This window comes from Tricharina praecox, assembly GCF_024521635.1.
Source record: "Tricharina praecox strain CBS 144465 chromosome Unknown BZA05scaffold_9, whole genome shotgun sequence".
Lineage (NCBI taxonomy): Eukaryota > Fungi > Ascomycota > Pezizomycetes > Pezizales > Pyronemataceae > Tricharina > Tricharina praecox.
In genome coordinates this window covers 963,425-978,897 of record NW_026250411.1, presented here as the reverse complement: position 1 = coordinate 978,897, position 15,473 = coordinate 963,425, and the positions used below count along the sequence as shown (strand labels likewise).

General features: G+C 54.2%; 3 protein-coding genes across 3 annotated transcripts; 2 read left to right on the top strand and 1 right to left on the bottom strand.

The window, feature by feature from the left end:
* Positions 1–1,579: 1,579 nt before the first annotated feature.
* Positions 1,580–4,647, bottom strand: BZA05DRAFT_468571 (fungal-specific transcription factor domain-containing protein; the record flags this gene model as incomplete). Its single annotated transcript, XM_051487856.1, has 5 exons — positions 1,580–2,922; positions 2,978–3,335; positions 3,409–3,689; positions 3,743–4,068; positions 4,140–4,647. The coding sequence occupies 5 exons, from the start codon at positions 4,645–4,647 to the stop codon at positions 1,786–1,788; spliced, it is 2,610 nt and encodes an 869-aa protein (XP_051340517.1). The 3' UTR covers positions 1,580–1,785.
* Positions 4,648–10,237: 5,590 nt separating this feature from the next.
* BZA05DRAFT_275714 (uncharacterized protein) lies at positions 10,238–10,733 on the top strand. Its single transcript, XM_051480277.1, has one exon. The coding sequence runs from the start codon at positions 10,339–10,341 to the stop codon at positions 10,624–10,626; it is 288 nt and encodes a 95-aa protein (XP_051340516.1). The 5' UTR covers positions 10,238–10,338; the 3' UTR covers positions 10,627–10,733.
* A 2,129-nt stretch (positions 10,734–12,862) lies between these two features.
* On the top strand, positions 12,863–15,456 carry BZA05DRAFT_395244 (putative ATP dependent RNA helicase). Its single transcript, XM_051483414.1, has 4 exons — positions 12,863–13,097; positions 13,151–13,478; positions 13,538–14,496; positions 14,561–15,456. Exons 1-4 carry the CDS (start codon positions 12,888–12,890, stop codon positions 15,425–15,427), a joined length of 2,364 nt encoding a protein of 787 aa, XP_051340515.1. The 5' UTR covers positions 12,863–12,887; the 3' UTR covers positions 15,428–15,456.
* Positions 15,457–15,473: the final 17 nt, after the last annotated feature.

Here is a 15,473-nt window from a genome sequence, read left to right as displayed (position 1 = left end):
CGCCACGCATTCTCCACGCGATGAGCACACGAGGCCTAGGATGAAACCTCAACCCATCGTCCCTCCCCCATATTCCCATGATGTCCCCATATTCCCATCCCCAACGACCAGGCACAAAAACGCACACGCACACGCACAACTCGAAACCGAAAACGAAAAAAAGAACGAACCAGCACCAGCACAAGGAGCAGCACAGCACCGGCACCAGCACCACGATCGGCATTTAGCCTGTTGATTCCATGCTATCCGAGCCGTACGGTACGGTATGCCTCCCCAGCCATATGCCTCCGCAACCATATGTTACTTATCTACGTTCCCGCCCCCACCCCCTTGCGCCTCCGCATCCTCCGCATCCTTCCATCCATCATCCATCCTCCGCTTCCCCACAAACCCCAAACCCCCAAACCCCACACCCCGTCTCCCTCTATCCCTCCATCCCTCCCTCGTTCCCTTCCCCCATGGGGAGAGGGGATTTAGGACCGCAGTACCCCGAGTGTACTGCACACTCCTCCGATCGCAGGATAAAATCTGACCAGCTACATACATACCTGCTCTACCTACCCACATATGTACGGCTGCGCGCAGGCCACAGCAGAGTGACACAGTACCTACCTACCGTGCGTATGTATGTCCTGCCCCGTCCTGTCCTGTCGTGTCCTGTGCAGTCCTGTCGATTCCCATCCTGTCGATTCCCAGAGCCCTGTCCATGTCTCACGGGCTGGGGGAGGGGCGAGGGGAGTGAGGGGGGGAGCGCGCCGGACGAGCGGAGCGGAAAGGTAATGTGGAAAGGTAAAGTGGTAAAGTACGTATCCCACATCCCGTATCCCGTACGTACGTAGACAAAAGGAAAGGCAAGGTAAGGAGGGAGGAGGGAGGAGGGATGGGATGGGATGGGAATCTACGGACCACGAGACGAGACGACTGGATCGAAGGAAGATGTCGGGTCGGGTCGTCCTGGTTTCTCAATAGCTGCACCCACCCCCTCCGCCCCCTCCGCCCCCTCCCCCACAAAAAAACAAAAAAACAAAATACGAAAAAACAACAGTGATTCGCATCAGACGAACGAACGGATTACATAGACTTCTGTCCTGGAGAATTGCACTAAGTACACCGAATCGCCATTCTGCAGCATCACCATTCCGCAGCGAGCCCTGTACCCGGTTTATTCCCTTCACCTTCGTGCTTCATGCTTTCTTTTCGACATCTCGGCGTAACGGATACAGAAAAAGAAACGCATACGCAAGGCAAGCAAGCGAAATAAAGACACTGCATTGCACCGTGCACCGTGCACTGCACTGTGCAAGCCACTGCCGACGCGAAGAAGCACTTGTATATATTATACCTATCATGTATGCATATATACCGGTACGATGATGTAAAAAAAACTGTCGTCACGGTTTCTCTTGACTCGAGGGATATGCAACATAACATACAACGGCGTAGGTACGGTACGGTATGTAGGCTAGGGGCATAATGATGAAATAGATGCTTTCAAAGTTGCTACAGCACGCAGGAATAATGAAAACATGATAACGGGAAACCAAAAAACCCAACCAGCCCGCCCCCGCCGCCCCCAATATCCACAGCACCTAAACCCCAGAAAGACAACAAAAATAAACACATGAAAAAGATGAAAAGATGAAACCAAACCAAAACGATCCATACAAGTAAAAAAAATAAGTAGTAGAAGAATAACAAGAAGAAGTGAACGCATGAAGCAGGCCAAAACCCCACAAACCCACGGAAGGAAAAAAGGGGAAAAAAAAGCAAAGTACAGATGATGGACTATATCCATCGATCGTCGATATCGACCAGGACTTGCTGTTGGCCACCTCCCGTCCCACCGGCACCCATCATGGGAGCCAGGAAGTCGCCGAGTCTCCCGGCTGCTCCCCCATCGGTAAACGCCTCCGACATCCGACGAGGTGCCTCGTCACTTTCTTCGCTCAGCGAATCGAATTCTCCCGAGTGGAATCCTTCGCCAGTGGGGATTCTGACTTTGTTCTCGAAGCCCGGGCCGTCTGGTGGGCTGCCGTCGCCGTAGATGTGTACAGCGTGGTTGGCATCCATCATGGCCAGCATACGTTCCCAGTCGTCGCCAGACACGGCAACGGCTGCATCTGCAGAGGATGGTGGGACATTCCCTGAGGCCATACTCTGCTGTGCAGCCTCAAGCGACCACAGGAAGTCGAGGGGTGAGCTTTCGTACGTGACGGAATGTCGGCTCTGGGGTGCCGCAGATCTCACCGGTTGTGATGACAACTGCTGATGATGCATAGACCGGACACGAGAAGTACAGGGAAGATCCGTCAGGGATGCCGACATTAATCTGTCTGGATTGGCTAGACTGTGCACATTCGTAGAGGCACCGAAATCCTGGGAAAGCGATAATCTCCTAGCGGCGTTGCTAATGGAAGGTGAACGCTTAATCTTTGCGGAAACGGATGAAATCGCTCTCCGGACTGTGGAGTGCTGCAACTCTGGGGACGTCGAGGGGCGACTCGATGTCGACATGGGAGACACCGCTTGTTCTGATTTGGCGACTTGGACAGGACTCTGCGGTTCGAAGATGTTGACAACCGATGAAGCGACGGCTCCGAAGGTTTGTGCCAGACTAGGCGAACCACTCTGCATCTCGCCCAGAACCAAGGAAACCAGTTTCTGGTTCTCTTTGGCCAACAATCCATCCCGTTGCGAATCTACCGCACTGTAAAGGAATGAGAATCCGGCGAGGAGCAGGACTTGCGCCTTGTTCAAGCAGAAGGCAAAGCCCAAACCTCTCTCGGTGAGGAGATCCATGATCTGGACAATGCATTTGCTGGAAGCTCTGATGGCGAGTAGTGCCGACGAGGAGTGATGCGGGTAGCACGATCCTACGATCGGCCTATGGATCAACGTACGGATGTAGTGGTACGCAAAGACCTAAGATGAGAATGAGTAACATGTACACCGGAAAACATACGGAAGTTGGGCTTACCAATAAGGGCGAACGACTGTGGACGATATTAGTGGCAGGAGAGCCGTTGACAAACTCCAGCCGAAGATGTGGGGCCAAGCCGACTTTCCAGGCATCGAGTTCCTCCTCCAAATCCCTAAGCTTGCCGTAGCTCAACTCGTGTGATGTCGAGGTCGAATACTCCACGTCGAGAACTTGTGCCAGCACCCGAGAACAACGGAAGAGTGCCAAGGCGCTTGAGATCTTGGTCGAGTCGCCGGGAAGCGTCGGCAAGAAGCCCTCTTCCGAGACATATTCGTCGTCAATGTCGGACGGGTATTCGGCATCAATCTCCTCCTCCCTTAGGAGCTTGGGCAAACCAAGCATCGCAGCTGAGAATCTAGGAGTAGCACCTGCGTTAGAAGCGTGGAAAAAAAATGATAAAATAAAATAGCGGGGTAGACAAGACTTACACGTCAACGGTGTAGACACACCAGAAGGCTCGTTTCCTCATTTCACCCCTGAGAGCACCGAGTGCGAATTTGCGCTGGCTATGATTTAATCCCATTCTCAATGCGATGCCGACAGCGAGATTCTTGTAGTGAAGCAGCTTGGAATAATCACCCCTAGCAGAGCAGTAGAGTTGTGCCAAAACCAAACACTGGAGAGTATTGATCGACGTTTGGGTCAAGACCGAATCTAGCGCTCGCTGCCACTGGAAATCGAACGACTGCTGATCCACACTATTCCCTGGCTGAAACAGAGTCAACAACGATGCATAACATCACCTGCACTGGAGTCACATACCTCGTGCTGTTGTAGTGAAATGGCAAAGACCAAGAACAGTTTTGCAACATCGTGAGGAGGAAGAGCCGCTGTGTCGGAATCTGCAACCAACTTCTCGTATGTCGACAAGAAGGTCGGCCTGTGAAGTACGGGGAACAAAGGATGGTACTCCTGGAAGTAAGAAACGAGCAAGCGATCCGACAACAACCTCGGTGGAGGCTTGATGGCATCTGGCTGCAACATAGCATCCGCTTCTGTGATGGACGACGACTGCCCCTGAAAAAATCTCTCGGTTTCGAACTCCACTGTATAACGTCCAGCCTCCTTCATCCGCTGTTTTACGGTATCTGTAGAGACGTTTCTTTAGCCCTCGCCACCAATGATTGACATATTTTCGCGCTTGAGCAAGGGCCCATACCCACGAATGTCGTTCCGCTCGAAGCACCCATGTACATTCCGTCGCGACCATCCATACTGATTAATCCCGTCGGCTCGGCAATCGTAAGCATTTCATCCCCTTCCACACTCCCACTTCTCGCGGACGCCAAGCTCTCGGGACTCTTCCTCGCTCCGCGCATCGTCCCGGACGCATTGCTCGCCGGTGGCGAATACGGCGAGAACGAGTGTATTTTCGAGATCATTTCGAGCTGTTCATCCTTTGCATCGAGCAAATCCTTCAACTCCCTAACCTCCCTCTCCAAACATCTGACTCTCTCCTCTAAGCTCTCAGTGTAGCCCCTGGGGAAAGCTCTCCGCGACAACTTGTCCGAGGTCTTACACTCGAAGCCGACGTTGGCGCACTGCGAGCAACACGGACGCACGCCGTCGCAGCGTATCTTCTTTGAGCGGCAGCGATCGCACGCCTGTGCGATACGCGTCTGCGACGATCCGCACTTGATGAGTTTCATGGGAATGATTCCCGGCATGGTTGCGGTGTGTGGATGAAGGTTCTCCTTCCGATCGGTTTTTGTTTACGTAGGGTACTGATGCGTATAGTTGTCGCGAAGCACGATGGATTCCGTACGAGGCTGATCACCGGATGTTGCGTTGATGGATCGGTTTGACGAGCATCCGAGACGGAAGGCCGAGGTGTCGATACGGGACTGGGTGTTGACGACTAAGATTTTTTTTTACGGACGAGAGACAGCCAACAGACGGGATGACAGTGTAGCTTGACAGCACCCGAGAAGATTTTTTTGGTAGTAGCAGTCGGATGGTGATGGGTAGTTGTCGTTTGTGTGCGTATGGTGGGTAGTAATGGTGGTGATGGTGATGGTGGTGGTGGTGATGGTGGTGGTTGGGTGAGGGCTGGGGGTGGTCAGGGTGGTGTTTTCGATGGCGCCAACGACCGAATTGTGGACTTCCTTTCTGCAGATGCAGCAAACAGGGCTCCGTGGTGTTCTTAAAGAACGAACTTGGGGGTGGTGGAGCAAGAGGACGGTCACGCTGGGGGGGGAGGGGGGGATGGTGGACGTTTTACTCGACTCCAGCTAAGGAACTGGGGTGGTGGTGATCCATGCACTTTGGGGTTGGGCACAGGGAATTGCACATCGAGGGATGTGGGTGAGACAAGCTACCCAACTGCTCCAACGATACGGTATCCAGAGCAGCCTAGGTACTGATCCCAACCCCTCCATGCGCTCGAATACCGTAACTCCATGATGATGGAGTCGACAGTCACTCCAACTGCCTGCCTACATATGCATCCTTTCGCTCTCGTCTGAGTGCGACACGGTAACGCTGGATCCAGCCGTGTGGATTCGGGTTGGAAACGGGTCCCTTCCGGCCATGCTCTGTTGCGGCGGAGACGGAAAGGAAGGGCTCTGCCTGTGGCTATCTCCGTGTAGAGTAGGTAGGGACTCTGCGGGTTCCTGCCTCGTGTGTAGTATGTAGAGTACGTGGCGATTATCTGGCTAAAACACGGTACTTGCGTTTAGGTAGAGTACAGTACCTTAGGTAAGTCAGTACTGGCTGTGTACGGCTCGACGAGACAAGCGCCGCAGCCTCTGGTGCTCGACGTCCTCTTTGTAGAGTAGAAATGTACCGGTACCATAGTAGAGTAACTATCACGGCCACGGCAAATTGGAGCAGGCAATCTCGCCTCCGCCATGGCATCTCATCTTCCCACGTCGCTCGTCCCGAACACATCTACAGCCGAGCACACGAAGCTACCCGAGAGAGAGAGAGAGAGGGAGAGAGAGAGAAAGACCGATGGAAGTCCAGCGTGTGTCGTGTGTCGTGTGTTTTGGTCGATGTGGCCGATGTGGCCGGGCCGCACTCAACACGCCCCGCCTCAACAAGTTTCTCCTTCGCACCGTCGCCGCCCATGGACAGTGGACACGCTTGTCGTGGCTTAGGTACTCCCCTTCCCCTCCGTGGCCACTGGCTGTGGCTCTGGATCCACAGCCATCATGCCTCTTCCGGCCTGGCCACCACTGGCGCTTTTCCCCGCAACTCGACTCTCCCTTCCCTTCCTGGCTGGTCTTCCCCATATCTCCAGATCTCGCCGAGCGAAGGCAAACCGTTGGCTGGCTAGTGCAGCTTGGCCGGTGGCTCGCTTTTTTTTCTCTTCCTTTTCGCTTTCCCATTTCATCGCGATTCGCTCTAGCATCCCCCATCGATATCTGGATCGACACTTCCAATAACACGGCGCTGGTGAGTCGCCCATCCATGCTGCTCTGTCAATCAAATTGAAAATTAAAAAAAATCTATGGGGAAAAAACACAACGGCCTTCCTTCCATTTCCTCGTCCATACTCTAGGCTCACTCTACGCATTCTCCCCCGCCTTCCTCTTCGGCCCCCATACCATGGAGCAATTCCACGGGCCTGTAGCACCTATATCACACACGAGCTGTTTCTGCCCGCTGACCGCGAGGCCGCGTATAAACATTCGGATTCTGGAGGGGAGCAACCCCTTGGCATCGCCTGCTCCTTCTCTCCCATCCCCCATGGCCATCTGCGACAGCTGTTGCGCGCCACACTAGATCCTGCTTCCCAGTTCGCATTCCCCAATCCCCATCTCGTCTCCCCATGGTTCGAATCTTCCATTGATCTGCTCCGGAAGCCTCCTACATCACCACGCACACACCGATCCGGCTGGTGTCGCACCTACCTCCGGATTTTTCCTAGCTCTCAATCAGGATGATGCGAAGGAAGTGGGTGAACGAGACCGGTTTCCACTTGTCGATGATGATGGTGGTGATGGTGATGATCGAACCCGAACCCCCCTCCATCACGACAGAAAACCGGAGGCGAGATGTCATGCGCTACGGGCGTGACGAGCGGACCAGGAAGTGCACTATACCCAAGCCTCCCCCCTCTCCCCTCCCCAGGGATCATCCCACCGTTACTTATGTACGCACGTTCTTGCTGCTTCTGCTGCTGCTGCTTCTGCTGCTGCTGCTTCTGCTGCTGCTGCTTCTGCTGCTGCTGCTTCTGCTGCTGCTTCTGCTGTTGGTTGGGATCGCGATTCCATGACACCCGAATGGATTGACATGTGGGGAACAAAGTGTGGGTTGGAGGTGGGCTGATCACACTGTGGGGAAAGTCGGCCTTCTTTGGAAATCGTACGGCACATCTCAGCTCGAAAGGGAACACCCACCTAGTAATCGAACGTTCAGCACAAATCCGGGGTCTCGTCTAATCTGGCCGTTGGCCGCTGGCGTCGTCGCCACAGGCCTGAGCAAGCCGCACTGAGCAGTCCGGAGTAACTACCTGCCTGGGTATGTACTTTTGGTACATGGCTACTTTGTAAACATCGAAAAAATCGCACTTTGATATAACTTCCATTATCACCACGCTCCACTACACCATCAAACGTTACCACGATCGCTAGGAAGCCAGAAGATTCTGCCGACAGTAAGGAGAGGGGTGGGGAGGGTATGATCTGGAAGCCCCAGGCGCGGGCGAGGCAAACGACTCTGAGCCCGACTCGTGACTCGTGACTCTGATTTCGACACCACTGATCCAGAGGACTGCTATGATTTTTGTGATGGATGGGCGTCATTGGCAGTCTCCAAGTGGCGCCCCAAGACGGGAAAATCTTCCCATGGAGGCGTTAAGGAGATGGAGATGGAGGCGAACGCTGCGGACCTGCGGTTGACGGAAGGCTGACGAAGGTTGACGAAGGAGGGAGCAAATCGAGGTCGCCGGAGGAAGGCTCCAGTAGGTATGCATAGGTATCGAAATCCCAAAAGACCGCCTACACTATTGCCATTTACGGCACGGGTTGCTCTTGCTCTTGCTCTTGTTCGGGGGAAGAGTTTCTGATCAACGCATTTCGAGGCATGACGTCGAGGAGCCGTGGAGCGGCGGCGGTGGTGGGGAGTCGTGGAATCGGCGGTCAACATCACACGGTACGTCGACGGTGGGCACTCGACACTCGCACGATGCCGTATGAGCTATTTTTGTGGTACGATGTTCCCGATGGCAACCTGGCAGGTGCGTGTATCGTGATTCATCGACGTCCAGTCTTTCGGCGATCCAGGACCTTACGTACGTACGTCTTGACTTCATCAATGATCATTCCGACATAAGATGCGCAAATAAGGTGGGTATTCGATCTGTTGATGCGGTGTTTTGGTGAAGAAGACGGAATGAATCCTACCTATGGGCCTATGGGCTTACTGCTTGTTGACCAAAACACCGGATTAACCAAGTACTCTACCGGTACCGTATGCACGTATGCACGTATGCACTTGGGTATTCTTCGAAATTGGGCTGGGCCAGTAGTTCTCCAGTTCTACCGTGGTGATAAATCATAAACTCGCCTTTTCCCTTGCTGCAAATGCATGTTCGTTTTTGCAACATGGGTCAAGTCAGTATTAGTGATAACACACATGGCGGTACGGTCGTTGTATAGGCAGTCTGCATAGTCATCCGGAGGGGCGACACCTATCATACATACCAAACAGCGAAGACATCATGATTCACACCTGGCTGCTAATCATTCTGGAGAGAGTAATTAATCCATGAACATTGAAAGATAGCAGGCAGGCACTGAGGCAGAAGCATTGGTTGCTGGGGAGAGGGTGTTTTATTTCCCAAAAAAGCTGATTAATTTGGTACCAGTACCTAATCGGGGGCCATCATAGGATGTATGTAGAGCACTCTATGCTACTCTCTGTAGCGCAGGAGTTTGCACGCACCTGCGCCTGGAGCCTGGCTGGCATTCTCGCACTCGCCAAAGTTCAAACTGACGTCGCCTGCCTGCCTGCCTGGGCCGGGATGATCTCTCCGGGGCTGGCTGGCTGGCGACCCTACGCAGCGTACTGTACTCGAGTACTCGAGTCCTTAAAATGTCACAGTTTACGTCCACCTCCTTTTCCAGCATCACCGCCCGTTTCACTGAGAAGTTGACTGTTGACGATCTATGGATCTCTGATCCATCCATACCCACAGCACAGCACATCACACCTGAGCAGAGCACAGCATGATGCCATGTGGACGTCGTTCACCACCATCACCACTATTCTGGAAGCGAAGAACGTGAGAGAACGTGAGGGAGGAGATTCGCCACTCCGCATCCATGGTCCCGTCGACGATGGATAGCCAGCCAGCCAGCCAGGAAAGTGCCGTCCGTCATCTTGGGGATATAGGTACAAGTTTTTAGGACGGCATAAGGTATCTCCTCATCGTTGTTACAAAGGTACGGCAATTGTGCCAGTACCGGATGACAAATGCCAGTCTCCATCCACCACATTCAGGGGCCGTCGTTATAGACCTTCACATCAACCGTGGCAAACGCTGCGCAGTCATCCCCTCGCAGTCATCCCCTCGTAGTCTCGCACTCACAGTCATCCACTCGCCGGCCGTGGCTCTGGCCTTGTCTTGCCTCACCTTACCTTGCCGACCCCAATCTCGTTCCCGCCATGTACTCTACTTAAGCAAGTACGAATACGGTACCGAACGGCCCCCAAAAAAGAGCCGAAGCTCTCTCGCCTGAAAAGAAAAGAAAAAAAAAACGAATGAACGAAGTGTGCCGGCCGGAGATAACTAACGGCGTGTGTGCAATCATCACTGTGGAGTCTCTGTCGTCCCCGTCGGTGTCTCACGCACGCAAAGCAAAAAAAAAAAAAAAAAAAGGAAAGGCACAGGAAAGGCGAAGGAAAAGGAAAAGGAAGGGAAGGGAAAAGGAAAGGAAGTGGGAGTGGTTCATGCAAGCCTCTCGGAAACGGGGGGCTAACTGCTAGTGGAAAACTAAGCAACCACACCCCCGGCCAGTCGCCTTCCCCACACACACATTCACACGCTCACTCACACACGCTAGTGAACACACACACGCCGACATTCGCACTCACAACATGCACCGGAAATTCCGTGTTGTCTGGTTGGTCAGTCGGATGTCTGTCGGGTCTGCCTGTCTCTCTGTCGGTCTGCCTGTGTCTGTCTGTCAACTCACAATCCCAATCGTAAGGTGCTGACGCGCATAACCACCTTGCCTGCCTGCCGGATTCCCAGGGAGAGAAGAGAAGAGAAGGGAAGGAAAGTGTGGTGGTCATCCTCACCACCCGCCACTCACTCACTCGTACATATATGTGCGTAACTACATAGAAGGGATCTTGAAGGATCTTTCGGGATTCGGTAGTACCCGAGGTCCGTAGTTAACGGAAACGATATGGAGATATCGTATGGAGGCCCGGAGGGGTTCCTCTCCGTTCCTTTTCTTTTCCTTTTCTTTTATGCGTGCCATGCCCCTGTTGATTTCATGCAACCAATCGAACAGACAGACATGCCGCGGGAAGGGGGGGCGTCGGAGGAAGTGAGGAAGAGGACGAGGAGGACGACGAGGACGACGAGAAGGAGGCCGCGGCCAGAATCGGCTACCTCTACCTTTGTACCCCTTCTTAGTGCCCTATGTATTTCCTATTTCCCATGCTGTGAGTACGGTGTGAGTACGGTGTGAGTACGGTGAGTCTGTGACCGGTCTTGTCATTTTCCGTCCCGTCCCGATATAGTCCGTGGACTGAAATCATTGGTATTATTCTCTTGAGGAAGGAGGAGGAGGGGGGGTGGCTCGGAGAGAAAAGCGAGGGTGTGTGTGTACCATACCATACCGTACATACGGAGCGAAACGCTGTATAACTACCAACTGACGGTAGGTAGAGTACGGTACCGTATGTCCCGCACGAACATGCGGGGTTTGGGTTGGGTTTGGGTTGGGGGGGTTTGGCTGGTTGGCTGGGTTTCACACTGGTCCTTTGTGGGGAATGCTGCGGTTTTTCCGGGGGCGGGCCTCGTCACTCGTAGTACATGGCCCATCCCATGGACGAAAAGGATCCGCGCCAGCGGCCAAAGGAGCGGTCTGGAGTCTGGAGTCTGGACGGGCACTGGGCAGGGCAGGGGGGACTAGAAGGGCTAGCCGATATGTGGATGGGTTGGGTTGGGTTGGGTTGGGCGGTGGTTCTTTCCTTCTTCATGCATGAACGTTCTCGTTCCTCCTGCCTGCCCACGATTGAAAAGATGCATTCGTCGTTCAACCTCCAGAGTCGACGATGGACGTCGTAGGCTGCCCAGATCAACCAATTACGACTACTACTACTACTTCATGTACCTGTTCTCCACCATCAACTTTCCCGCCCTTATCCCGTCCGGTCCTGGCAGATAAGCATGAAGCACGAACTATATGTGCGTTTCGGTGTATGTAGTTAGATAGGTCGGTCACCTTCCATGATCCCTCGACGTGCGCAAAAAAAACAGGATCGTCACCGTAACGAATACCTGTAATCCGATCGATGGTCTCCCCCCTCCCCGTCCCCTTCCCCTCTCCCTCTCACCCCCCCCCCCCCCCCCCTCCCCGCCTCCAATGCCTGTTTGCTATGCTAGGTGTGCATACGTCCGTCTCGATCGGCTCCGCCAAAAAGTCATGATGATGGGGTGGGATGGGTAGACCAAGCCCCTCCCTCCACCGGCAAACGCCAGGGCCTCGCGGTTCTCGTGAAGAAAAGTTCTGACTTCCCCCGGACCCGTCCCCCGCCGATGTTACCTGCATATTTTCACCTCCTCCGAGGATCAGAACGGCGAGTAAATACCTACATACTTGGGTATGCTTGGCGACCTGCTGGTCGAGCAGCAACAGCGCTCCGGTCTGCCCAGTCAGGTACCTACATGAGGTAAGTACCCTACTGGCCCCCCTCCCCGGCGGGCTTCGCACCTTTTACTAGGTAGTAATGGTGTCGTCGAAAGATCCCGGATCCCAGTGCACCGTTGCTCCAGAGTCCACCCCCGTTGCGGTTGCAGTCTTGCAGAGTTTGGATATGTACGTACGGCTGCTACCTACCGTACCATATGTAAGGGCATACAAGCTTGGGTAGGATCTCTGGCGAGACTGGCTGGCTGGCGGGCACAGGGGACGCAGCGACGACGACCGTCGACGAGTATGTATGTAGGCACCTAAGTAGGTCTGTAGTGGTCTTGGAACCGGGCCCTCGTCTCTGGGGTAGTTATCTTCCAAGGGTATCCGTTTTCCTCCGGCGGGTCATCGTCGTCGTCGTCGTTGTCGCAGTCGCCTGACCCCCGCCCACCCCACAAATCACCGCACCCCCCGCAACCCCCCGCATCCAAACCAGGGGCCAGTCCAGCCCGCATCTCCGTGTCTCGCCCCGGGGGCGGGGGGGCGGGGGGATGCGAAATGTGGCCGTGGTTCAGCCGCCGGATTGCGTACTCTGTTCTGGGCGCCCAGCGGCGCCGAGATCTTGTGGCGCTCAAGGTAGCGGGGCCGTTAATGGAGTGAACGTAGCGGATTCTATTAGTGAGTGAGTGAGTGTATATGTACCTGCTCACATAGGCGTAGGCGGTGGCGGCGGCGGTGGTAAGGTGCGGCATGTTGGTATGTGTGTGGGCGTTCGAGTGATGGCCGTCGTTGTTTGTGTGCTGTGGCCGACCTCCGACTTGGTTTTCGGCGGGAGTGTAGTTGCGAATACTTCCAAGTGCGATCCCAGGCAGGTTGTAGGCTTGTAGCTTGTGGGCGGCTCGGTATAACTACCAAGAGTGGGTGCTTGATGTTCCTATTGAGACTATCAAGGCCGATGTGAATCATGTGATAATATCCCGGTAAGTGCCGTGGGTTAGGGTTAATCTAGCCTCGGACGGGCACGTAAACTAATTTTTTTTTGCCGTAGAGTGAGAACTGATCGACAACGGCGACGACGAACGACGACAACAGAGATGAAGACAACCACGATGCCAAACAAGAAGCGAGGGCGTGAAGCCGAGGCGCCGAAAACCGCAAAGAAGGCGAAGCTGCGCATCGACGAGCTGCAATGGAAGGAGGTGAAGATGCCGGATCGCCTCGACGACGTGGAGGGGTTCTTTGGGCTCGAGGAGATCGATGGTGTGGATGTGGTCGCGAACGAGAAGGGCGCGGTCGAGTTCCAGGTAGGTGGTTCCTTGAAGATATAGCTGGGAGTTCGAAGCACTGACGATAGCAGTTGAGGGGTAAGAAGCCAGTGAAGAAGACGAAGAAGTCGAAACCCGCGCGCAAGGTGGCCGCCGCTCCCGAAGATGGCGACGACAATGACGGATCAGAGGATGAAGCGGAAGAGTGGGGTGGGATCAGTGATGCTGAGCAGGAAGTTACGGAAGGGGAAGCGCAGACTGCACAGTACGAGAAAAAGGAACCCAAGAAGGGCGACAAGAAGAAAAACGATGCGAAGGCCAAAGACAAAAAGGCCCAACGATTGGTGGCAAAGGGGAAGCTCGAGAATCAGTTCGGTTCACTTCTGGAGGACCGTCCAGATGAGTCCGACGAGGAAGACGGTAATGATGGTTCCTTTTGCTGGTGCGCTGTACGGCAATGCTGACGATCCCGCGCTCAGTCGACCTTCCCGAATGGGAAGCCCTCAATCTCTCGCCCCCGACCCTCCGCGCCCTCTCGAAGCTCAAGTTCGCCTCCCCAACGCCTATTCAGTCCGCCGCTATCCCCCACATTCTTGCCGGCCACGATGTGATCGGAAAAGCAAGCACCGGTTCCGGAAAGACGCTCGCGTTCGGCATTCCCATCCTCGAAACATTCCTGAAGTCCGGTGCCGCATCGACTGAGCTCGTAAACGCCGACCAGAAGAAACGGACCGTGAGACTTCCTATGGCGCTGGTTCTGTCGCCGACTCGTGAGCTTGCCAAACAGCTTAGCGACCATCTCAGGGAATTAGCTGTGTGTGTGCCGGATTTCACGGTTGTGACCCTCACGGGTGGACTGTCGCTACAGAAACAACAGAGACAGCTGGAGCAGGGCACCGGTGCGGATGTGATCGTAGCTACACCAGGTCGCCTGTGGGAGGTTGTCAGTGAAGGCACAGGCTGGATGGAAAAGCTCAAGCAAGGGCTAAAGTTCTTGGTGGTGGATGAGGCGGATCGGCTGTTGCAAGAGGGACACTACAAGGAGGTGGAAGAGCTTCTCGACCTTCTTCAGCGTGAAAGAGACGAGTCGGAGATTGATGGCGAAGAGGAAGCTGAGAATGAGGACCTGGATGCTGCCGAGTTTCAGAGGAAAAAGCCCAGCAAGAAGAAGCTCCCTACTCCAAAACGGCAAACGCTAGTTTTCTCGGCGACATTCCACCAGGGATTGCAACAGAAGTTGACGGCCAAACCTGGCAAGAAAAGTTGGGCGACGGAGAGTGCCGGAGGAGATTTGATGGATAATACCGAGAGTTTGGCCTATCTTCTGAAGAAGCTCAACTTCAGGGAGGCGACACCAAAGTTTGTCGATGCAAACCCGGTTGGACAGATGGCGTCGAGGTTGCGAGAGGGCATCATCGAGTGCGGAGCTATGGAGAAGGTATTTTACCTCAGAGTAGCCCGAGTAGCCCGGGGGCTTTTGTACTGACTGGTTTGCCGTATAGGATTTGTACCTCTACTATCTTCTTTTAAGATATCCCTGCCGGACTCTTGTATTCACCAACTCGATATCCTCCGTAAAACGTCTTGCGCCGTTTCTGTCCGAACTAAACCTTCCAGTCAACCCGCTGCATTCCAACATGATTCAGAAGGCACGCATGCGAAATCTGGAACGCTTCTCATCACCATCCAGCCCCAATTCCATCCTCATTGCCACAGATGTCGCAGCCCGCGGTCTCGATATCAAGGGTGTCGAGATGGTGATCCACTACCATTTGCCCCGTACTGCGGACATGTACGTGCACCGCTCCGGAAGAACTGCCAGATCGGACGCACGAGGAATCAGTATTCTGCTCTGTTCTCCGGAGGAAGTGTTGGGTGTTCGGCGCCTGGTTGGTAAAGTCCACGAGGAAGACGGCAAAAGCACCGGAAAGTACGCCATGAAAAGTTTCGATGTCGACCGAAAACTTGTAGACCGTCTCAAGCGGCGCGCAACCCTTGCCAAAAAGGTCTCTGATAGCACGGTGGAGAAGGCGAAGAAGAGCAAGGAGAACGATTGGCTCAAGACAGCTGCGGATGAGCTCGGCGTTGACTATGATAGCGATGAGTTTAGCAATCTGAAAGTTGGGAAGAAGGGCCAGCGAGGCAAGGTGAAGAGGGAGAAGGCAGCCAACGTGTCCAAGGCGGACGTGGGTGCCTGGAAGGCCGAGTTGAGGGAGCTACTAAAGCTGAAGATCAACAGTGGGTTCTCGGAGCGGTATCTGACTAGTGGGGCTGTGAACATCGCGAAGTCTTTACTCGACGGAGTGCAGATGCACGACAGCATCCTGGGCGTGGAGAAGAAGAGCGTGATAGACGAGGTTACCTGGTAGATAGAGGATAATAGTTCTTTCAATTCATGCTCTAGTTACATTTTTC